The 26,364-nt window shown below is 31.8% G+C and overlaps 1 protein-coding gene and 2 long non-coding RNA genes across 5 annotated transcripts in view; 1 reads left to right on the plus strand and 2 right to left on the minus strand.

Moving 5' to 3' along the window:
• Positions 1 to 14,874, minus strand: part of LOC139514569 (uncharacterized) — a 31,904-nt gene extending 17,030 nt beyond the window's left edge. The window contains exon 1 of the long non-coding RNA XR_011662636.1: positions 14,745 to 14,874. This is a non-coding gene — a long non-coding RNA (uncharacterized lncRNA). The remainder of the gene's footprint in view (positions 1 to 14,744) is intronic.
• LOC139514571 (uncharacterized) lies at positions 2,939 to 9,325 on the minus strand. The gene is made up of 3 exons (XR_011662639.1): positions 8,975 to 9,325; positions 6,853 to 6,965; positions 2,939 to 4,526 (listed from the first exon to the last, which is right to left on the minus strand). It is a non-coding gene; the product is annotated as an uncharacterized lncRNA (long non-coding RNA).
• On the plus strand, positions 14,817 to 24,903 carry LOC139514568 (uncharacterized). Of its 3 annotated transcripts, none has more exons than XM_071303957.1 (3): positions 14,817 to 14,928; positions 17,798 to 18,122; positions 19,132 to 20,570. In XM_071303957.1, exons 1-3 carry the CDS (start codon positions 14,890 to 14,892, stop codon positions 19,572 to 19,574), a joined length of 807 nt encoding a protein of 268 aa, XP_071160058.1. In that variant the 5' UTR covers positions 14,817 to 14,889; the 3' UTR covers positions 19,575 to 20,570. The 3 variants fall into 3 exon arrangements, with proteins under 3 accessions (XP_071160058.1, XP_071160060.1, XP_071160059.1); XM_071303959.1 differs by lacking the exons at positions 17,798 to 18,122; positions 19,132 to 20,570 and adding exons at positions 23,224 to 23,497; positions 24,788 to 24,903 and having other exon boundaries at positions 14,908 to 14,928; XM_071303958.1 differs by lacking the exons at positions 14,817 to 14,928; positions 17,798 to 18,122; positions 19,132 to 20,570 and adding exons at positions 22,523 to 22,587; positions 23,224 to 23,497; positions 24,788 to 24,903.
• The last annotated feature ends 1,461 nt before the right edge of the window (positions 24,904 to 26,364 follow it).

Consider the following 26,364-nt stretch of genomic DNA (forward strand, 5'->3'; position numbering starts at 1 on the left):
ACATCAGAACCAGAAAATATTTTCAGACTGTATCTAGGAACCAGACAATACGTACAGTCTGTATTTAAGAACCACAGACAATACTTTTATGCGGTATCTCAGAACCACGGTCAATACTTACAGACTGTATCTAAGAACCAGACAAAACTTACAGACTGTATCTAAGAGCCACAGACAATACTTACAGACTGTATCTAAGAACCACAGACAATACTTACAAACTGTAAATAAGAACCAGACAAAACTTACAGACTGTATATAAGAACCAGAGACAATACTTAAAGACTGTATCTAAGAACCACAGACAAAACCTACAAACTGTTTCTAAGAACCACAGACAAAACTTACAGACTGTATCTAAGAACTACAGACTATGTTTACAGACTGTACATCAGAACCAGAAAATATTTTCAGACTGTATCTAGGAACCAGACAATACGTAGTCTGTATTTAAGAACCACAGACAATACTTGTATGCGGTATCTCAGAACCACGGTCAATACTTACAGACTGTATCTAGGAACAACAGCTTAAACTTGCAGACTGTATCTTAGAACCACTAAGACTTTGTCTAGGAACAACAGAAAACACTTACAGACTTTTACAGGATCTTAGAACTACAGACAATACTTACAGACTGTATCTAAGAACAACAGACAATACTTTGACTGTATCTACGAACCACAGACAATACTTTGGCTGTATCGAAGAACCACAGACAATACTTACAGACTGTATATAAGAACCATAGACAAAACTTACAGACTGTATATAAGAACCACAGACAATACTTACAGACTGTATATAAGAACCACAGACAATACTTACAGACTGTATATAAGAACCATAGACAAAACTTACAGACTGTATATAAGAACCACAGACAATACTTACAGACTGTATATAAGAACCACAGACAAAACTTACAGACTGTATCTAATAACCAGACAATACTTAAAGACTGTATCTAAGAACCACAGACAAAACTTACAGACTGTATCTAATAACCAGACAATACTTAAAGACTGTATCTATGAACCACAGACAAAACTTACAGACTGTATCTAGGAACAACAGACAATACTTATAGACTGTATCTAAGAACCACAGACAAAACCTACAAACTGTTTCTAAGAACCACAGACAAAACTTACAGACTGTATCTAAGAACTACAGACTATGTTTACAGACTGTACATCAGAACCAGAAAATATTTTCAGACTGTATCTAGGAACCAGACAATACGTAGTCTGTATTTAAGAACCACAGACAATACTTGTATGCGGTATCTCAGAACCACGGTCAATACTTACAGACTGTATCTAGGAACAACAGCTTAAACTTGCAGACTGTATCTTAGAACCACTAAGACTTTGTCTAGGAACAACAGAAAACACTTACAGACTTTTACAGGATCTTAGAACTACAGACAATACTTACAGACTGTATCTAAGAACAACAGACAATACTTTGACTGTATCTACGAACCACAGACAATACTTTGGCTGTATCGAAGAACCACAGACAATACTTACAGACTGTATATAAGAACCATAGACAAAACTTACAGACTGTATATAAGAACCACAGACAATACTTACAGACTGTATATAAGAACCACAGACAATACTTACAGACTGTATATAAGAACCATAGACAAAACTTACAGACTGTATATAAGAACCACAGACAATACTTACAGACTGTATATAAGAACCACAGACAAAACTTACAGACTGTATCTAATAACCAGACAATACTTAAAGACTGTATCTAAGAACCACAGACAAAACTTACAGACTGTATCTAATAACCAGACAATACTTAAAGACTGTATCTATGAACCACAGACAAAACTTACAGACTGTATCTAGGAACAACAGACAATACTTATAGACTGTATCTAAGAACCACAGACAAAACCTACAAACTGTTTCTAAGAACCACAGACAAAACTTACAGACTGTATCTAAGAACTACAGACTATATTTACAGACTGTACATCGGAACCAGACAATATTTTCAGACTGTATCTAGGAACCAGACAATATGTACAGACTGTATTTAAGAACCACAGACAATACTTTTATGCCGTATCTCAGAACCACGGTCAATACTTACAGACTGTATCTAGGAACAACAGTTTAAACTTGCAGACTGTATCTTAGAACCACTAAGAACCATAGACAAAGCTTACAGACTGTATTTTAACACCACAGACAATAAATACACAGTATCTAAGAACCACAGATTAAGGTTTCACTACAAGTATCACTGACAATTCATATTTTACATAGATCCTATAAGACACACATGCACATCTAACAACAATAATTCAATATACCAAATATATTTGACCTATTGCTTAATATAGTACTTGAAAAAAGACCAAAACACAACAAACTTAACATTGACCAATGAATCATAAAAATTAGATCAAGGTCAGATGAAATCTGCCAAACTGACATGTTCCCCTTTACTAGTCCAAATAATTATGACGTCTGGCAAGGCTATTTTAATTTTTTTTCTGGGACGCCTTCTCAAGGCTGAAAAAAATTAAAATAGCCTTGCCAGACGTCATAATTATTTGGACTACCCCTTTACATACATAACATATAGTTGACCTGCTGCGTCCAATATTTTATAAATAATAAATAATGATAATAAATAAGCAAGTCGGCAAGATATACAAACAGAGACAACATTAGCTCTAATGAGATTTTAACCGACATAAGAATGGATCTAATCACAGAACTTTAAGGTCAAGGTCAAAAGAATCTGGTCTGACTGAAATGTAGATCTTTGAAAAAGACACACTGACAATATCTTAGAATCACAGACAATTCATACATGTATACATGAAGACTCTTTTTAAGAAAACCATATAATTCACAGATTGTATCCTGTTCTAGTTTTACTTACAAAAAAATAGGTGAAAATAGTAAAGTCATCATTTAATAAAAAATAATTTCACACAAAAAGTCATGCTTAGCTACAATACTAAGTTCAATTCAGGCTTTGGGTTGCACTCAATTCCTTCTGTAAAGAGGAAATGAACTTTAAATATGATAGTTGAAGCAATTTTCTCTCCGTTTTCTATCTTTTGCTGTTTTATTTTCTATATGATGCAAGTTATATTTAAACTCAGTATCTATTACTGGAACAGCCTTCCTTTTAATAAACATATTGGATACAATCAAATCAATCAAAACATGTTTTATTAATTTTATTCTTTATTATAAAACTTTAAATTTTTTAAATTTGTATATATATATATATAAATGTAAATGAAAACATTATCATAAATACCTAACAAGAAAATTATCTATAAATTAGTGACATGCATAAAGCACAATTTATATTTATCATGCATAATATCATGGTACAAAACAAAATAGACAAAAAAGTAACCTATTAAAAAATATGGAGCAAGAGGGCACAAAGTGTTTTTGAGAGATTGTTTTTAATAGGAAGACAAATTCAATAGATATCTTTATATTATATTAATCTTTTATAGACCAAGTAAATTTATCAACAAATTTACAAGTTTCAAAAATTAATAATGAACAAACAATTTATCTTACAAAAAGACAATGTTTAATATATTTTCTTTTATACATTTAAATAATTATGAATGAATTAATTGTGACTTTTTGACTGAGGCTTGTTACTCTAAGTCCTATGGCTTTTTTTTGTTTTTCAACACATATTGTCAACAATCAACAAACATAAATATGATTAGTCAATTCCAGTTTATATATTCATCTTAATTTAAAGTACAATTATTTGCAACAATGAAGTATTAGCATATCATAATCATTATGTATGTTTTTCTGTACATGTATTTATGACATTTAAAAATCACGTTTTGAGGTATATTAAATTATATGATAAACACATCCTCTATGCAATGAAGACAATCCCAATAAAAATACTAAGATTTGGAACTAACCTTTATTATACAAAAAAAATCACTGTTGTGACACAAAGTTTTTTTTTTGTATGGAGTCTTAATAATTTGTTTATATTTTAGAAATTTATATTTATTTATGCCAAGACTCTCTAATTTTTTTCAGAGAGGCATTCATAGTGGACAGTCCTTATGGCATATATTTTTTTCATAACTAAATATAATTGGGGTGGATTAATACTACACATATCAAGAAATAATAAAAACACAGGTCATACTTAGAAGGTATTCAAGAATGACATCTTAATCCTAAGAAATAAAAAAACAAAACAAAGTAACCTTACTAAAAACCTTCAATAGTTGTCAATGGTACTCACGTAGGAAAAGGTATAAAAAAAACCAATTACAAGATATCTAAAAAGGAGCAACTACAAAACAGATCGGTATATTAGAACAATACATTACATAAATTTACATAACTCTATCGTAGTGGTAAAATATCAAACATAAGCTCAAAACCAAGTGCAATAAAACAAGTCTTCTCTGTTCTTTAAAGCCATTCTTGCCATTCACTCTTTGACACTTGTATGGCAAGCACTAAGAAGTCTTGATAAACCTAAAATAGAATTGTTTTCATGTAAAATTCACAAAAACTGGTTCAATTATTGAAATAAACATACATAATAAAATGGAAAAAAAAGTTGAACTGTTCAGATCACATTCCAGATAACTGACTTTTCCAAAGATATATTAAGTCAAGTTGGAATGATGTCTTAGTTCTGGTTTTAGGCATGTTGCAAAAAATCTCTTTTTTGGTTTAAAATATTTTTACAAAGTATAATGCAATATTATATGACTGGAACATCTTAAGCTCGAAAGTTGGATCAAGCTATCAAAAAATTAAGTGTGATAAAGTGTATTTAAATTAAAAAAAATATATCCTTTTAAAATAAAGGGCAGATAATTACATTGATTTGATAGGACACTTTGTGTTTTGTATTTATTTTTAAAGAACAGAAGGCTGCGGCCCCCTATTTTTATTTGATGTTTCAAATGTTCTTATAATAAGTAATTCTCTGATTAAATTTAAATGTAATGCAACTGGGTGAGTATCGCAACAATAAAAACTTGTATTCTAGTTACTAAAACATAGATATGTTAAGACTCCTGATTCACCTGTACTTTTGTGGAGATCTAACTTCGTAATATATGTAAAGAATATAACAAGGACTTTTGTGATCCTAGTTTGAAACAAGAGTGAACACAGAACAGCATGGATAGGATTTGTCATTCTGAGTGTATTGCATAAAACTGGGAGTCAACCCACTAAAGGATACCCCACCCCCATTCCAATTCATCTTCTGAAATATTTCAGACCAATATGATTTTCCTTCATGCACATTCCCAGGCGGTGTACTGCACTTGATATAAAATTTCAACAATATCGATAAAGCAGATAAGGAGAACATCCACTTATCTTACTAAACACTGTTGCAACATATTGCAACATTAAACAATTAAGATCCATTTCCCCCTTAAAATATTTCAGACCAGGATTATTTCCTCCATATACATTCTCTGGTGGTGTCAGTCTACTGTGTTAATTTACATCAATATCCATCAAGGTAATTAAACATAGTTGCACTTACAGGTCCTGTTGCCACTTATTGCAATATTAAACTAATTAGGTTCAATTATCTCCCTTGAAAATTATTGGATCTGGACTATTTCCTACAAACTAAGTAAATTCAATTATCTCCCTTGAAATATTTTAGACTGTGTAAAGTTTCATCTAATTGGTACATACATTACGGAGGAGTTAAGTTTACAAGACATATGAAACAGACAGACAGACAGACAGAGTGATTCATATAGTGGCGGATCCAGAACTTTTCCTAAGGGGGGGCTGACTGACCTAAGGGGGGGGCCACTCCAGTCATGCATCAGTGATTTCCTATATAATCAACCAAATTTTTCCCACAAAAAGGGGGGCCGGGTCACCCAGCAACCCCCCCCCCCCCCCCCCCCCCCCCTGGATCCGCCTATGGATTTGCTGAAAGTATTTTTGAGTTATTGTCCAATAACTGGAAAATTCCCCCTTTTGTAATGAATAAAACCCCATAAAACTCTGAACTATAAAATCTAAAATTTATATAATTCTAAAGGGAGCTTACATCAATAGATATATACAATTCACCAAAGTTCAATAAGAGCTGCTGAAAGTATTTTTGAGCTATTGTTTGAAAACTGGAAAATTCCCTTCTTTTTAATGAATAAAACCCTGTAAATGGGAAACACAAAAAATCTAAAATTTATAAAAATTGAAAGGGAGTTTATGTCAAAAGATATAAACAATTCACCAAAATTTCTTGCAAGTTGGTGAAAGTCTTTTTAAATGATTGTCAGAAAACTGGAAAATTCCCCTTTTTTTAATTAATAAAACCCTATAACTCAGAAACTTAAAATCTAAAATTTATAAAAATAAAGGATCTCACCGCAATAAATATAAACGATTCACCAAAGTTTTATGCAAATTGGTTTAAGCCTTTTTGAGTAAATGTCTAACATGTTGACGATGGACGGACAGACAACGGTATACCATAATATGTCATGTAACCAGGCCTATAACAATAACTGTGAAAAGACAGTTTTGTGTCATTTCTGAGTTGATTAAATGTTTCATAAGTTATCCCATGGAAACTGTTCATGGCAGCATGTCCAGTCTGCCTTACTTGAACAGAGTACTAACCAGTTTTCTATTGGTTAATAAAACATAAAATTTCAATGAAAATTATGTTAAAGATGAATTGAAACATTATCCAATATGCCTTAATTAAATGGATTTTGATGAAGTTGTTAAATTAAAGTGCTTGTTTTTCAGAGCAACTAATCCTAAATATACTTCAGTCTCAAACATAGCATTTTTTTGGGGTGATCGATACCATTGTAGGTCCTGGATTTCTTTCAACATCACCAGACAGCTGTAGGATTAACCTTTTGAAGTTCTTCCAGTACCTGCTTGCTAAAACCTTCACTATTGTTACTTCATTACATCCTGAAACAATAAACATATTGATATATATTTGTATCATATATGTAATATTAAAAACAGTAGTTTTATATATTTGATAAATAGCCTGCTGTTTAATATGTATTGCTCAACTTTGATGAGTACCCTTTATCACACTCCTACTCGGATTTCACCTTTGTGACAGTAGTGATTCAGACAAAATAAAACGGTCATTAGGGCATGAAGCCATTTATTGAATTGCATCATTGTTTGGCATGTTATGTCACAGACATCAAGCGTTCATATTCTGGCACACGAAATGCAACTATAAAAAAGATCTCAATGAAATACCATACAAAACACACAAAAAATAAAAATAAACAAAATAATTCTATGAACAACATGACTCAAACTGTAAGGTAACACAGGTGCTTCCAATAAATAAATAAGCGTTTCTCTTTAACGCTTTCAAAACAGAAGTAAATCTCAGGTGCTAGGGGTCAGAAAGCAGTTGATATTTACTCTCCTGTTTAAATATATGATAAAGCGTACAAAACATGACGAAATCCGTATCACATGCCATACAAGATATCTTATATAGTTAAAAAGATATCTTATACAGTTTATAAGATATTTCATATAGTTTAGGAGATAATGATGATAAAATTGAGAATGTGTCAAAGAGACAACAACCCGAATATAGAACAGACAACAGACAACGGCAGAAGGTCATTTCCACATCAGACTGTGATGGCTACCCAAACTTTAGATACACCAAACCAGACCCTTTTCAGAAACATGAAATATGTGGTTTCATTTATACATTTCAATGTGTTCTACAAGGATCACCAGTACTATATACACCTTTCAAATAAAACTCAATTACCAAACTATATTCTATATATTTTGATATTTACACCTTAGTTATGCCTATTCTGTTTTAAATACTTTCTACTTTCAAGTATGTTTTTTATCTGGCCCAATTTGGTGGTGGTACATGTTTATATAAAGTCTATCCGAATTTTTTGGCTAAAAATTCTGCTCAAACCAATGCTTAGGGCGATCTTATACTTGCAGTGATTTTTTTTTGGCTCTGTGTTGAAGGCTTTACTGATAATAGTTATGAAAAAGTGCAATAAAGCCCTGATCCTTTGATTTTTGTGTGTGTTTATAGTGCCTTGAAAACAAATAAAATCCTGTGGACATCCATACTCTTATTATGGGAAGAAACATCCTACTATATCCTACTAAGCTGTATCTCAAAAACTGTAGGAGGAGAAAGCCGGAAAAAACAATGTACTCTTATAGAGAAAAACAGACAGTGGGATAGACAGGGTTAATTAATTGAGCCTTTACATTTTTTAACATTTAGTTTACCAAAAAAATATGAGACAAATGTCAAAAAAATATAATAGGCACAACAACTGTGCAAAATGTTATTGGCCTAAGTGTTTTGGGGCTTATACAAGACAAATCTCATAATATAAGATTTCTTACAACAAAATATACGCTGAATTTCACATTAATATAATATACACATTGCACTCCTTCCTAAACATTTTGAACATATATATCAATAAAAACAAATACTGATTTTAAAGAATCACATTAAATTCCTTACAATACCAAATCCTTAAAAATAAGTTTTTCTCAGAGGATTTGCATTTATATGAGGTCAATATTGCAATACTTTTTGAAATTGTTGACTACGGTACATTTGGTTGTGGATTGAGAGTTGTCTCATTGATAACCAAACCACATCTTTTTTTTTTATAAAGTATCATTCCTCCCTTTAAGATTATTATATAAAATAAATGGTGATATGATGTTGTCAACTACATAATATGGTAAACAGACTTTTTCTACTATTCTATAAAACTGAAAAAGTCTCACCCATAATTATAAAGACTATGTTATCCTTTAAAGTTTTGCTACAGATCATATCATCAATTGTTCTCTTAAGTAAGAACTTTATGTGCTTCACAATAAGCATGATTGACAGTTTGTCAAAGTAGCAATAAACATTACGTTAGTCATACAAGAGAAAAGCATACCTTTCTTCTCAACATCAGAAATAGGACTAAAAAAAAAGCTTGATCACAATTGTTGTCTTTTCTTTGAGCACATAGACCAACTCTTTTTGGTACATATATCCCTATAAAAAGAAAGTTAAAATGGAGATTTTAGTTATCCCATAAGTTAACTATAAGTGAAAACAAATACATAATCTAACTAGGGTATGTAGAAAACCCTACATTAAACTTGCTTTACAAAACACTGTCAAGAATATTATTTTGTCTAGACCATTATTAGTTATTCCATGTGAAGGACAATTTTTTTTTTTCAAAATAATATTGTAATACTAAACTCTAGTTACTAACTAAATAGTAACACATTATTCATTTTTTTTTAAATTAATTTCATTGAATAAACTGTTCTGCTTGTCCTTCTCCAAATAATAACTCCTGACATGAAGATGCATGTAAAACTAATAGAATAGGCTGGACAAAATGCTGGAGGTCATGCACATTAAGTTAAAAGGTAAATTGGGAATCTGTATACATGTACTGTCATAATATTATTGAACTATTAACCCTTTTAATCAGTACAATAAAATAAAAATGTCTTCCATAATAAGTTAATATCCTTAATCATCTAAACATCTTCCTCTAATGTCAGCAGAAAATAATACAATTATTGATATAGCTATTCACATTCAAATCATGCAAAAAACTGTAAATATGGTTCATATGAACCAGTAATTCTATAGATTGAAATTGCCTTAGTACATCAGCACATGTATACAAGTATCTGAGTATGTTTTGAAAATGTAAAAGATTAGTTTCCCATGTAAACTTACTGGTGATTCAGTAAAAACAAACATTATTGAAGCAACAATATACCTGTAACCTGTCTCAAACCTATTTATATTAAATTTTTGCTTAAAAGTATCATTAACATCTCATATCACCTCGTAAGGGAAAAGTAAGAGTGTGTATTGAAACTGAATCAATGCCACTTTCCTCTTTTCGCTGGATGTTGAATCTTCCAGTCTAGTGTGTGGTCTGTTTCGGGCAAAAACTATCTAATCTTTGGTGGACATTTAGTAAAGCAGATTCTTTTCATTCTACAATAAATAAACAAATTTCAATATATGTTCTATTTGTTTTACATGCAATGTATCAAGTTTCATTAAAACCATTCACATTGGGAGTTTTGCTTGAAAGATACATTGTACTACAATAAGTCTTCAATTATCTCCCCTTTATAAATTATGACTCAAATAAATGGGGAATGTGTCAATGGGACATAGACGATGCACCCTAGGCATATCATATAAAGTTATAAAGGGACATAACTGAAGAAGAGTAAAATTTACCCTACCCAAATGTGCATGTTGATTTGTGGTGTCAGATCAGTATTGTGTATAAGTTTTATTACATTTGTTTGAGACTAACTTATGTTTGAGAAAGGAAGCAAAAATTCAGCATTTATTTCCATTTTTTATGCTTATTACCACAAAATACTTTTGTTACACAGCATAGTTATGATCCATTTGTAAACTTTGGGAAGTATGGATGTGCAAAAGGATGTAGACATACAGCTGGACACGGGTAGAACTTTGTGCCCCCTCATCATTTCAAGGTATAAGAGGAAAAACCTTGCAAGATGATCTCAAAACAGACAGACCAACATGTATCATTATTCCTATGTTATCATAGTTTGTTGTGGTATTATAGTTAAGAAATAGTTCATGGAAGCCAAAGATTGTTGGAAATTTACACATGGCCTTGGCTGAGATATTCAAATTTTATCCTGAGCGTTAGTTGATAAATACGGTCTTTACAAAATTGAAGTGAGGGTTGGTATTTTGTGTGTTTGGCTGTTCTTTTTTACTCCTTGTTAGATCAAGTTCAAACATTCTAATAAATCTGTAGCTTGCATGGATTATTTCGTGAATAACTGCTCGAGAAAACCTGTTTAATTTTTTTACTTCTCAATCCCAACATTTGACATCTTTAATTTACATGTGTTTCTCGTAAGCGACTGTCAAATTCAAAATTGACATTTCTTAACCAAAGAGCCGCCATGTTGACTTGCTGAAATCTGTAAAATGTTAGTATAATGCATTAAAATAGAAAATAAAACATATAAATACATCAGAAATCCATTTATCATACAAATTTCTATTGTTCACGTAATGGAAAACCTTCAACTCTAGCGTTTTCATTTGTATGACGTCATGTTTTGAAATGACTTGAATTCGCCAAAAATATTAATAGACTTTCGCGAATTTAATTTTATTTTGATATTGTTGATTTCTCTGAACTCTTGGGCATTTATTTTTTATTATGCATCTGAAAAAGAATAAAAGTTCTTTTGTCTTTTTTAATTGCCATTTTTAAAACAATAAAATCGGCAAAGAGTTTGCAAAGTAGGTTACAATACATGTGTTGTAACATCCATTATTATGTACATCTCTGAGTCTGTGCTAAGTATAGATATATTGAGAATTTTATCACGGTGTTGCATTTACTTTTCTACTTGGCTTGAGGTACCTGTCACAAGTCAGGAGCCTCTGGCTTTTGTTAGTCTTGTATGATTTTTAATTTTAGTTTCTTGTGCATAATTTGGAGTTTAGTATGACATCCATTATCACTGAACTAGTATATATATTTGTTTAGGGGTCAGCTGAAGGACGCCTCCGGGTGAGGGAGTTTTTCGATGCATTGAAGACCTATTGGTGACCTTCTGCTGTTGTCTGTTTTATGGTTGGGTTGTTGTCTCTTTGACACATTCCCCATTTCCATTCTCAATTTTATTGTTCTTACAGAAAGTTTCAATTACAGAGGCATCCTGGTTTCAAAACACTAGCGTGAACATTCCTTGGACGAAAACTTTATTGTTTACATCAATGCAGGATTCAAATACACCATAAATCCTCCAAATAAAGTACACTGGCGGAATCAAACCACTGTTACATAACCACATCCTTGCATTATAGGACTAGTTGCATGGTCTACAGTTAGCTATTCTATACCAGCTGAACCCTTATTATATTAAAATTAAGTTTTAGTGGCAGCGATTCATGCAACATAATTCTGCAAGTTTTGTGCAATAAACAGATAAACGTTCTGCAATATAATGTGGGCTTCTGGATCTCTGAGTGTGGTGTTATCAATAAATAAATAAACTAATATGTCTTGGTAAGCTTGCATTTAATGTAGCACCATTCTCATATTATCCCTGATAAACAAATGTATTTCTTCATGTTGTTTTGCCTTCAACTGTTCAACTTTTGAGGGGGAAGTTTTTGCACTTGCAGTAAGACATATGTATTTCATTTTAATATTTTGGAGTAGATAGATATAACATTTCTCTATTAATCAACCTCATGAGAGCAGGTTTCTGTTTCCTGTTATAAATTGTCCCACTTTCTAGGCCAGAATTTAATTAATTTACGAGTCAAAGTGAAAGTGAAAGTGAAATTGACTAAACGGAAAATAAATTTCACAACTTCCGGTACAAACGTATGTATCAATTCCGGACAGTACATTTTGCTATCGGCCTCAGCTATGGGCTGACAGAGAGGTTGCGCGTTTTGCAGTTAAAAACTACGTCGTTAATCAATATAAACGTTTGACAAATATTTATGTTTAGCAAATATAACTCAATTTTTCATAACACGTTCAATTAGATTCATCGATCTGCGGGTGGGTTTTGGTTAAACAATCAGTGGCGTAGCTGGGTCATTTTTACGTGTACGCCCAAACCTTGGCGAGGGATATGAGGGGGGCCAACCGCTCAAAGTTGAAGCACCTGCGGGTAGTGGGTTCGTTTTAATGGTTTTACACTAGTAATTTTGGGGCCCTTTATAGCTTGCTGTGATGAAGGCCGTACATTGACCTATAATGGTTTACTTTTTTTATAAATTGTTATTTGGATGGAGAGTTGTCTCATTGGCACTCACACCACATCTTCCTATATCTATTTGTTTTGGTTAAATTTTGTAATATGTTAACTTATTCATCGTGTTAAACTGGAAGCTGGCCAAATGGTCATTGGTTTTAGAGAAAACGTCCAAACCAATATTACTTTTAAATAAGTTTAAAGGGTGCCGTGAGTGAGCGTACAATCGACAAAAGCACCTTTTAATGAACACAAAAAAAAATATTTCTAAGAGGTGCAATATAAAAAAAATACCTTGGATTTCTTCCAACAAAAAGTAAATCAATTTATCATTCCTTTAAAGAGATTTAAAAAAAAATCTAAAATTTCCTTTTGATATTTTTTTCTTGATCTGAAATATTTCACGACAATCGATGAAGGGGTATAAATTGAGCATGTAAAACAATTAATTGCGTAAAGAAGAGTCCGGCTCTCTGTCTATCAGAAAAGAACAGAAAAATGACCGAAAACAAATGCTTTCAAAATTTTTGCTTTAGACATTAGTCATAGAAAAAGCTTCTTCGGCATTTTCATAAAATTCGATGAAGGTTCGACAAGTAGTTAATGTAATTGAGAAATAACAAAATGTAAGCCCAAACTGCGACCACTTATTAGTTAAAGAAATACATTTTGTCCTTAAAATGCGGGAAAACTAAAGATATAATTGCATTATTATATTGCTCTGAATACTCTTTTGATCATACACAGTTTCTGTCCAACTTTCGTAAAATTTCACGGAGAGTCATTCAAAAGACTTTATTCACATTTGGAACCTAAATATTGACGCGGCTTTGTCTCGCTTTTAGGACATAAATCACAGGCTCGACAAAATACAAACAGCATATTGAATCTGAGCAGATGGTGAATTGATTTAAATATAAGAAAAGTACGTAGAATTCATAGTAGATTCAGACTTTTACAAATTAAAGATTCGAACAAATATATTAAATGGTCTATTTGATTAAATTTAGTCCCTTTTTATTCAAAATTACAATCCATTGAAAAAAGAAGCACAAGGCTGATGTGTTTTTGACCAATTTTTCTTATTCTATGTCAATTATTTGTTTTATTTTCAAAATTCAAGTGTACGCCCGTGCGTTTTGACGTAAACGTAGCTACGCGCATGACAATTCAAGTTAATCAGTATTAGGGCAATTAAATGTGTTCCAGTTTAAACTAAAGACACTCGTTTAATATTCTACAATAAAACGTGCTTTAAGTCAAATCAAAAAGGGACGGGACGAGGAATGAGAATTATTGGAAATAAACCTTCGTAGTATGTAGTAATATCAAGTAATATGTATAATTGTTTACAAGTATAAATGATCATAAATGCATTTAATTCTCAACTTACTTGAATCTTTATTTTACATGATGCAGCGTTAGTCGTATCATGACAAGATGCAAAAGTTTGGTCAATTAATGTAACAATGACCTCTACACTCTCTGTTTGCATGTGGCTTGAAAGTTATGGGGTATTGTTTTTTTGTATGATTATACAAGAAATACAATGATTGGTCAATGTTCAGCCTCTGTGTCATACCAAAATATCTGTGTTATTTACTTGAATAAGATAACCCCATACTCAGTTTATCCTATGTGCTAACATTGTATAATTTCTGTGTTACCTTTATTGATTAGTATAACTCCATACTATATGCTAAATTTGTATCATTACTGTGTAATCTTACTTGAATAGGATAACCCCATACCGTATACTAGCATGGTTATAATACGGTGTTACTCTATTTCCATAGAATAACCCCATAACATGTGTTAACATGGTATACCATATGGTCTATTGAACAACGTAACTCCACTAACATAAGATCTATTGAAGAGGATGACACGGGTTGCATCGGGTGATGACAGTACCTTTACAATTTCTTCTTTTGATGTACCTTCGACTTTCTGTACAGTCATCAAACAATATTGACTAAGAACAATGGTTACCATAGGAACGTTGCTCACGTAACGTCTTTTTCAGTTTGACTTGTAATATCGGAGCCCCGAAACGCTAATGGAAGCCGAGACAATTTCACATTCAAATGATTTCAATGTAAGATTTAGTGTGGATGAAATTTTTGCAAAATCATAAAAGAAAACATGGGTTACCTTTCTTATCTCCTAGAAATTTGAGGCACAATGTAATTTATTGAAAGAACTTGTATGACTTTTTCGTCCTATATGGTGTAAAATGGAGAAATCTGATAAAAACCACTCGATTCGAATTTTAAAGCCTATCTCATAAAAATAATAGTAGTTACCTCAATAGATAAAAATAATTAAGAAATTATTATAAGGAAATATTATATGTCCGTTTTTAGGATTAAAATTTTAGTAATTACTATATAAGTGTTTGTTTTCGAAAACCGACAGACAAAAGAAAAACCAACATAAATATATTGTTGTGAGGTTAACACTGCACGCGACACAGAAGTTCTTGGCAATGAAATTATGTTTGTTGTCTGCAACATTGAAGGTAGAAAATATCTAGTGAGAGACCAACAAACGATAATCATAACTTCAAAATATCAAGGATTTTTTACCCGAGGAATATATTACCGTAGCCATATTGACGAAAACTTTCATTTTATTTTGGTCCTCAATGATCCACAAATTCGTACTCATTTTGTCTTTGTTAATTCGAGCGTCACTTATTGTCTACACGAACCGCGCGCCTGGCGTAGACAATGTTCATCCTGGAATCTATGATGATTATCACCACACATAAGTTTAAGAATATTTGAATTATCTGCAATTACTCTGGTATGGTGGCACATATCTGCAACCTACTTGTCACTTAGTTAAGTCTTCTTAATTAGCTAAATCAGTCGACTTGTCAGATAATTAAGTCTGCAACTCTTGGATAAGAACGTTGTGTCTTTTCCGTTTTGTTAGTGGATGTTCATGCTTACCGATCTGATGCGTCAAACCATTTTCAACTTATCTGAATAGTTTGTTTAAAGATATGTGATAAGCTTAATTTAATCATGTTTTAATAAAAAAAACAAAAAAAAAATAACCAGAAAATCTAATGAATATTGTGTAAAGTATAGATTTACAGCAGACATGGGAGTATATTTAAATAAAGATAAAAACGATTAAAAATGGTAAAGAAAGATTCGAACAAACAAATGACTTTGTATATTTTTTCACTACATGTATTTCAGTTTCAAATACAAAATCGCGTTATCGGATTGGAGAAAAATACTAAAGATCCGTTTAGAAAACAATCAATAATTTGAAAAAGCAGAAAATGCATGCGAAGTATAACTCTTCCTGTTATACTTTGGAAGAAAAATAACCCAAACTAAGCTTAATATGACCGGGAACAAGTATGTAGGTCTCCAGGGTAAATATTTATCAGATCATGTTTGTGTTTGACAGTTCGCACATTTTTAAGACTTAATACATGTAAAAATGTCATTAGTGTTGACCATTTGTTCAATAAAATATGTTTATATATTATACTTTCAACTTTTATTGCTCCTATTTATCTATTGAGCATCATAAGCTGGTCAGTATATCGTAAATGAACTGGGTCAGCGAAGTGATGGCTTTACTATAATCATTCATGGACAACATTTAAAAAATAAATTTCCGCTAAATATAAGCTTTCAGTAAGTGTCCAACTACCATATTAAGTTTTTCTGAATTGTCCATTAAAAAAGAAGATAACTGAAAATTCGGCAATAAATTCTCCAACAAATGTGTTAATTCTTTGAGTATAAAATAAAATCTGGAGTTTTTGAAAACCCAATACTGTTACTATATACTAGGTTTCAAATATCATGAAAGTTGTATAAGGATAGAAAAAAATTCTATATCATATTTAGCATCTAGGCAAGATAAAGAGGGATATAAAAGGTGTTTTTAGTTGGAAAATGTCCTCGCTTGGTGATTTAAGACTTTACTTTTTTCGTGACTATTACAAGTGTTCATAGTATTTTGTTTCTCTCTTTTAAAGTATAATATAAAACAGGGCTGATATGCGTACAACTACTCAAGTTGAGATTTTTTAACTACATGTCCTACGATAATTTAGTACTAAATTAAGATTCTTCAGTACGCAATGTTAATTGGTGCTCCTGCGAATACACACGAGCTATTAAAAAAAATGTAAATTCTTTTATACAATTGAAAGTATACAGCTGTATCAATAAAAAGGACATTTTAAGATACATTTATATTAACATTAATTACATATAGAAAACTAATAAAACAAATGTGTTTGATATGTATTAGGAGACCCCTGGGCTTTTTGTAATATATTTTTTTAATGAAAAATATGATAAAATAAATAATTTGATTACGTTTAACTGCAACCCTTTTGATTTGCTCACATACATCACAATGTTATAGAAAATGTCCATATTCCAGTTTTTTTATACATCATATCGATTCTTGAAAGGTGTCAAAATCAAATCCTTTACGATGATTAACGTCCATATGTACATTTCAGAAATAATGTACTTCCTTAAATTGTGCAATATTGCACCGAAAAAAAGTGAAGTATATTGCTATTGGCCAATAAAATATGTACGAAATTAATTAAAGATTTTCAAAAAAATAACAGTATTATAAAGCTGAAAACTATATCCGATTAACTTCCTTAAATTTCAAAACAACAATATGTGAGTATGATATAGTTATTTATTCTAAATATTCCTTTGATTTGCATTCAACTTTTAAGAATAGTATTATTTTATACCAGCGATCAAGATAATAATTCAGAATATAAGCAACAAGAGTTCGTTGTTGCATTCAGATTGTTACAATCAAAACTTATTCTACAGTACATAAGAAAAATAGTGCAATCGTAAAGTTAAATATTGATAATACAAAAACATTTACATGCCAATAGTATTCATAGTATGCATACAATTTGTACAATATTTTGAGAAACCTTTCCTTTCCTTTTTCAGACTAAAATGAAATTGCTTCTATGCGTATTGGGATTGATTTGTATAGTATATGCTCAAAGAGGTGATATAGGCTTCTTTGAAGACGACGTTGATGATTTTAATGCCCCTGTAGATAACTGGGACGAAGATCGTGGAGATGGATGGGGATATCACACCCCAACATGGGAAGCTGGAACAGGGCCGTTAGTTAGTGCTCAAGCATTCGACACTCAACCATTCGACCATCAAACATTCGACCACCAAGCATTCCCCGCAACAAATATACAGTATCCACAAAAGGACATTTATGATTTTACTGAAGGGAATTATGGATATATTGGACAACGTAAGTTTATTTATTTCAAACAAAACAACATGGTAATGGCAGATTGCATTATCTTTTATGTATAAAAAGTTTAATTTGATGAATTGTTAATTTTGATTATGTTGTGTCTTGTCGTATACGGAAGTAGAACCAAGATTGCAGCGTAAACGGACTCAATCGACTAGGCTTAATCATACATTTCAATTGATTGATTGATTGATTGTTGTTTACCAAACGTCGTGTGGCAAATATTCCATGCATACATGTCCAGACGAGAACAAATTAACAAATAACGCAATAGGTAGGTCGTACATTGTAAAAGGTCGACTGTAATGAAGGACAGGACCTTTTTACTGGGGATTTTAGCATGTAACAGGTCACATATTGACCCTTCGAGAGTTGTTGCAAATGTTCTTTAACGTGTTGTCCCTATTCTCACCGGACGTGGCTATGTATTTATACATTCCGCACATCCAAACGGAAGCCCTACTTTAATTGCAATACGGGAGACATCCAAAAATTACCACATCACTTGCTACTTATTGAGAGTCAAAATGGAGGTCTTTAAAACAACTGAAAATTAGATATTGTAAGGGGTAAATTCACCTTCCTCTACTCAATCACAAAACCATAAAGCAAGAAGACAGCGCCTGAAATATTATTATTAATCCCATAGCCATAGCGTTGAACTAAAGCTTACATGTACCACACCACATCACACCCCGGGACGGTCCCTTACACAGTTTTGCGATAACAATTTAAGAAATTAATTATTTTTTAAAGATCATGGATAATGAATTAAAAGATGAAAAACATTTCGTTTTAAAATGTCTAAATCAGTTAAGTGTGATGCCCATTTTTGCTGAACTAGTATTCATTTTTGTTTGGGGGCCAGATGAAGCCCCCTTCCGGCATATGCAATTCTGAAGGCAAAATAAACACCACCAAAACAACACATAAGGGCGCCATAGATGACCTTTTATTGAAAACACATCAAATGTTTTATATTGTACACATTTCTTTTTTTCAGTAGGCAAACACTGCAAAGTGATTAAAGAATATGGTAAGCGTATCAATTATCATGAAATATACCAATCATACAACGATGGCGGCTCTTATAACAAAGGATATCCAAGTTCCATTGGACTTCAACAATTTCCGTCATACGCAGAGAACCACTTTAACTACCAGAACAGCCATCAAGGCGACAATACCTTATCGACAGTTCCCTTCACAGCTGCGGGTGGTGCTGTTCCTCTAACATCTATGCTTACAGGTCCAACATTATCGATTGGCGGTTTTCCTTCATACACAGACATTAAGAATCAATACTATCAGAACAATAATGAAATCCCTAATAGCTTATCTACCGCTCCGGGAACAAACATGGGTTTTGTTGCGCCATCGGTAGCTGCTTTCAGCTCACCAGTATCGAACGCAGGGTTTTCAGGAAACGACAACTCTTACCACTGAAATATCAGCTTTGGCATTGCCTGATTTCTAGTCATTATCATTAATTTAATTTAACATAAGTGTATACATCTCATGATTTCTTAACTTCACATGTTCATATATCTATACTATAGTATAAGCGTTGTATATGTGACGTCTAAAAATTTTGTAAATTACTGCTTAATCTTAAAAATCAACACCTGATTATATGATATATGGGGAACTTGGTTGATTCCCACTGGATATTTTTATTAAGTTACATACTATTAATTATTGGGAAAAGCTTGTAACTGGTGAAAATAAGAAACTTCCTGTTATTCTATACAATCTTGTTACTGGTAGTTATAATGGAAATATAGCTTGGTGTAAGAATGTAAAATCTGTGCTTGATAATTGTGGGCTATCAAATAGTAAAAACTGGTTGTATGATACTGTTAAATTAAGATTAACTGACCAGTTCAGACAGACATGGTATGCTACTGTACAGAATTCTCCATAAGCTCTAGATTATAAATTATTCAAAAATAGCATAAATTTCGAAACCTACTTTGATATTTTAGATGACAAAAATATTGCTTCTTTTTGTAGATTTAGAACGTTGAACACAAAAATTCCTATCGAAATTGGTAGATGACAAAACATTCAGAGAGAAAATCGTATTTGTACTTTGTGCAATTCTGGTGACATTGGCGACGAGTTCCATTATATTTTAGAATGCTCGGCAATAGACGATAGTAGACAACTGCTACTAAAGCATCATTTTATAAACAGACCAAATATTGTAAAATTTCAAGGTCTAATGAATAGTAGCAACCCGTCTGAACTAAACAATCTGTGCAAGTTTATAAGAATTATTGTTAAATGCCTAGAATCTCCTGGGTAATCACTTTATGTCTCTATTTTACATTTGTATTTAAAATTTATACTATGTTAATTTATTTGTATATGTCTCTGTACCATTGTACTTTGGTTATGAGAATAAAGTTATATATATAAGTACTGTGTTTAACTGATATGTTATAGTTATTTTGTAATAAAAATAGTTTTCAAAAAAGTTATCGATTATTTGCCAAATAAATTTTTTAAATACTGTTAAAAGACACTCCGAGAAAAATTTCAAAAGAGAACTAAACGTTCATTTCGACTGTTTGTCTTTTTATAACAGAGTAAAGTTATCGCCAAAGGCAAAGTAGTACTCGCAATTGCACCGAGTACCCAATTTGCATCCATTTTGCATCCATTCCAAAAAAAAAATGTGCATCCATTCCAAAAAAAAGCAGTAGACATATATGTTTTCTTAGTATATGATTCAATAATAAATAGCTATACTAGGATGACAAATTGTAAAACAATCAAAACGAGAAAACTAATTCCTTTATTTAAGTGGTAAAGAACAAGGATGTAGGTGACCGTAACTGGGACAACAAATGTGAAAAATTCAAATGGAGATATCCAAAAGTCTAGATCAAGACTATATATATATGATAATAAACAAAAACCAATATGATAGATAGCAACCAACAAAATACTGATTTAAAGGCTTCTGACTTGGGAAACGGTAGGTCAAACATGTCTCCGAGCGCTCCACCCTCACCTTATCTGGGACCGTGTTGTTTCAGCACAACAAAAGTCTGATAAGAACAAACCGTCAAAATAAGGCGAATGGGTTAAGTTCTTCAGATAGACAGAAAGAATTGATAAAACTAACACAAACACTTTAAAACACTTGTACTTGCATAAGTGAACTTGGCTCAGAGTAACTGAAATCTAGTGCAATGCCTATCACAACTAATAGGTAAATCGATGTTTCATCCAAGACTAAAGTATCAATCGGTACTCATCAAATGGATTTAGTGTAAAAACATCAATATGACATTTTGCAATGCCTAAATATAGATATCTACAGCAACATACGCAGTCAACGGTGTTTTAATTTTTTAGCAACAAAATCAGTGCAAGAACCGACAAAAACAATATTAATAGATTCCACCACATTGTTTAAGAATCTTTCAGGATAATCGGAACACTCAAAGGGAACCAAAGGGTCGACCAGTCAACACTGGTCGTATCCATGGGGTCTGGAAACAACATCACATTTAAAGCTAGGACCTGTTTATCTGTTTGTACTAAGTTTTCTACTGGTACAGTCAAATTTCCAAACCAAATCTGTGTATATATGAGAAAATTGACGAAAGGTTTTGATTGATTTGTGGTAACAACATGTGAAACAGAACAATCTGATTCCAGAAAATGACAATTATAACTGTTTATATAAGATTTATTTAAAGTAATTTTCTTTCGGTAAATTTCATGTCTTGTGATATGAGGATAAAGGAAAATGGGATTTATTTTTAATTGAAAACATATTTCGAGTTAAACTTAAAAAGAACTTAAAATAAAATATAAATTAAAGTAAATAAATAAAAATAAAGTTAAGAATGTGGTTTGGATTTTTTTACTACGCTATTCAAGTTACTTACCACACGTTACTCCCGTCCTAAATTTGTATGATAAATCATTTTGCTTATTCATAGAATTATTTTCGAAATTTTGTGTTCAGTAGTCAAATATAAAAGGGTTTTAATAAAATTTTACAATCCTACTACAACAATTTAACATTGGAGAATATGTTACCTTGTACTCTTCAAAACCCTTTTATAGTACTATAATGTAACCATCTACATATTTTTACAGTGAACCATTCTGGAAAAGTTTACGAAGTTATCTCTACAATGTACTTTCTTTCTTTTATTTCCAATAGCATTTTTATTTAATGATGTCTTAACGGAATTTTTTTTATAACCAATGCTTAGACAATTAAAATGATGGCTTATTGACAAAATAATATGTATATTATTGATCACTGGTCAAGTTTAATGTGTTTGTAGAAAAGTAGTGTCCCGTTGTGATTGACAATTATTGCTCTTAGAAACCTTTCCATTTAGCCTCATTTACATTTCATATAAAAATCTTGCTTTTCTTTTATAATGTGCCACTAGACTTTATAACAAGTAGCCAGCATAAAGGACAAACGGTAAGAATTATTACTTAAGCCTTTATTGGGATAAATACACTTAGCATTATTTGGCTTTTGTCCTGTATGCATACTATATATATATAACTGTTATTTCAAAATTATATATCCAGCATAGTTACCAGATTTATAAAACCAGCAATAATTCTTAAATTCAGTAAAAAATGTAAAATTTGCCTGAGTGGTACTGTATTACATAAAATGCTCCTTTTTAGTTTTGTCGAATTTCAGATATGTTGCTTCAGCGATGAAAACATTCAAAAGTAAACGATTCCGACCATATAAATAATAACCCGTTTGCTTTTACAGATCTTCATCCAAAATTTTCACAATTGTATCATTAACAAATGTTAACTTCTGATTAGGAAGATTTTCATATTTATTCTAATACAGTATAATCTTTGATTTGAACAGTTTAAAGTTTAACAATTTAAACACATTTAGTTTTCCAAGGTATACGCTTAACATAACCCTAGGAAACTTTCTGTAAGACGAAGGACGTTTATTGAACCCGTATGTGAAAATTGTGGTTACGTTACAGCATTTTATCGACATGGTGGTGCGGTTGGAAACATAAAGACTTGTTACGAAATGTAATTTTTCTTAAAAATGTATTTCAAATGTTATCTTTTTCAGAGAAAATGAATTCCTTATTGGTAGTTCTGTTGGCCTCTGTGGCCCTTCTTGGTATGACGTCAGCACAGAGTTTTAATCTTTTCCCTACTTTAGCCTCATCGACAGCTGGTGGTCTTTTAACTTTAGGAGCATTTGGATTACCATTCCTTCTTGCAAATGGAGGTGGTAATTTCTTTGGAGGAGGAGGAAGAAGGGGACCACCAGTAAACTTTCAGCCACTCAATATCCCACCATACCCTCGTCCATTCGTTGGACCATTTCCACCAAGACATTGGTATGTGTTTATTCATTTTTTAATAATTGTATATTTATTTTCAAGTCATGTAGGCCGTGTTTTCAAGGTAGTTGTTTCATGGTCAAAAATGAGTCGATAACAAGCATTCCTTGTGAAAACAAATAAGTATTTCCATAAGTTATCAATTGTATACGTAAAAACTTTATAACTTTATTGGAGCACGATTTCGGTAAGAAATAATCAGCTTTATAATTAAAAAATAAAAATACAATGTATATAACAATATAACATAAGAGTTTTAATGTGGTAAGCTACATGAAAAAGAAGTTCTTCCTGATTAAATAAGACATTCTTATTTAATGCGCTTTTAAAAAAAAAAGATGATCATAATTTATTTTTAAATATATCACATAACAAAGATCCTATAAAATTACTTTATTCAGGACAGTGACCATTTTGAAATATATCACAATATAAAAATAAGGAGATGTGGTATGATTGCCAATGAGACAACTATCCACCGAAGTACAAATGAAGTAGATGTAAGCAATTATAGACGACGAATGCGAAAAACCCATACCGTGTGTCGGCATTAAAAGGGCCCAACATGAAAAATACGAAACAAGTCTCTTTTTTTTTATTTTAAAACTACAGAGCGCACATTTTAACGAAAATTGTTTGTGAGATTTTATCATATGTTAGCAACTGGAATTAATGCTCTTCAACATCGTAATTTATTTGGCCTTTTATTTATTTTTATTCGAGCGTCACTGGTGAGTCTTTCAGTGTAGACGAAACAAGCGTTTGGCGTACAATGTTTTAATCCTGACAATATTTTAATCCTGGTATCTATGATGAGTTTATTAAAACCAATGGGTCGATGCAACTGCTGGTGAAGTTTTTCTCCAACTTGGTATTACCAGCCCAGTAGTCAGCACTTATACATTGACATGAATTATCATTGATATAGTCATACTCATAAATTAACTGCTTACAAAACTTTCAATTTTTCTAAATACTGACAATTGTCTACACCAAGAATATATTACCTCAGCTGTAATTGACAAAACCTCAAGTTTTTGGAATTTTGTGTTCTGAATGCTTTTCAACATGGTACTTTATTTTGACCTTTAAACTTTTTTATCCGAAACCCTCACATGCAACGGAGTTTACAAAGTCGTGCATTAATTGTACACGATAGGTTATCAATATTTATACCAAAGTCTCACTAAAATCATAGGTATCATACATTTTGTTTTTATTTCATACATGTTTGTCCTTATTATCTTAAATTTATTCTATGATAAACTTTTATTTTTATTCTTTCAGGTAATTTGGAATTCCTGTTTGATTGTTACATGGGAAATGTGCTTAAATTCGTGCTGTCAGTTTATTGTTATGTTACCTTGTCTATTTTTTAATTAAAAAAATAATTAAAAAACCAACATTCGACTTACTTTATTCACATGATTTATTAAGACCTTGCAGATAATGTGGTGTAGTCTAACGTATACAGTGCTCTAGCTAGAATTCAAAAGGGACAGGGTGCCAGTGGAGGGCAGGGCACTTTGTTATGATAGGAGAAGGCACTGCTAATTTCTTTTGTCTACGTCCCTGCGTGTATCACGAGTTCACACATTTTTTACTGTATATATTGTCAATAAAGATGCATAAGTTGTTGTTATGATTATTTATTCTATAAAATTTGCATAAGAAAAGTCATTCATACTACATGTTCATATAACATGGCAATACAAATTCATACTATTAACCAAAAGAGGCAAAATAAACTTACTTTTCTTCCTCACCCCCTCTCCTTCCAAAAAAAAGAACATAAACTAAACATCTCATAGTTTACCATACGTGTACATGACAGAGTAGTTGTATTTCAAAATTTTTATCTAGAGCTTGGCCCTCAAAACTTTTTTTTTTGTTTGTGTTTAGGAATATATAATTTAGTGTAGCTTCATCATGTTGATTTGTGATGAGAGTTTAACTACACACTTCTATTTTTTTTTTTTTTATCTTTAAAAAAAAAAAAAAAAAAAAAAAAAAAATGGAAGTGTGTAGTTAAATACACACTTCCATTTTTGTAAGTTGATAGCTTGACACCAATCAATCAAGGGTTGTAACATATTTCTTACTTGAGAATGTATTAAACATGGATTGCCAAAAGTATGATTATAAAAAATAGATTGCAATATATTGTTTTTGTATGTTCAAGGACAGTTAGTATCCTTATGGTAACATTCTTATATAATTTTGTATTCAATTGGTTATTTTTTCCTATTTTTAGTGCTAAATAATATTTTAGGAGCACAATTTTGTAATAAGCTTTTTCAGGGGAAGTAACTCCAAAATTAATTTCCAACATGTTTACGTCTGCTTGACGCTCACAAGTTGAGATGGACGATGTTTCTGTGAAGGCAAAGTTGATTACTTCAATTCAATTCTAAATTCATGAAAGTCTTCATTCATACACTCTTTCATTGTGACTTGGAGATCGAAAAGAAAATGCCGACCCATTCATCATATTTATGACAAAAAGGTACATTGTCTTAATTAAATTACCTAGTAATTAACACCTATGAAGTCTTATCCACAATAATTGATTGTAATGACATGATTAACCTCGTTACCTGGGGGCAATCACCAGGTGTCATATATGTAATTTAACTTCTGATAAGAAATCGATGAAACAAAAGGCAATTTTACCAAAACGGCACAAGCAAGGGTTTTTCAGAAAACGGCGTCAGGGCAGAAGGGCGCGTCTGAGGTCACACAGGGCGCGGCTTAGGGCACCCAGGGCGCGTCTGAGGTCACACAGGGCGCGGCTTAGGGCACCCAGGGCGCGGCGCCCTTCTATTTTGGGCTAACGAGACCACTGGTATATATATATAGTTAAT

The sequence above is a fragment of the Mytilus edulis genome, chromosome 3, assembly GCF_963676685.1.
Source record: "Mytilus edulis chromosome 3, xbMytEdul2.2, whole genome shotgun sequence".
NCBI classification, from domain to species: Eukaryota; Metazoa; Mollusca; class Bivalvia; order Mytilida; family Mytilidae; genus Mytilus; species Mytilus edulis.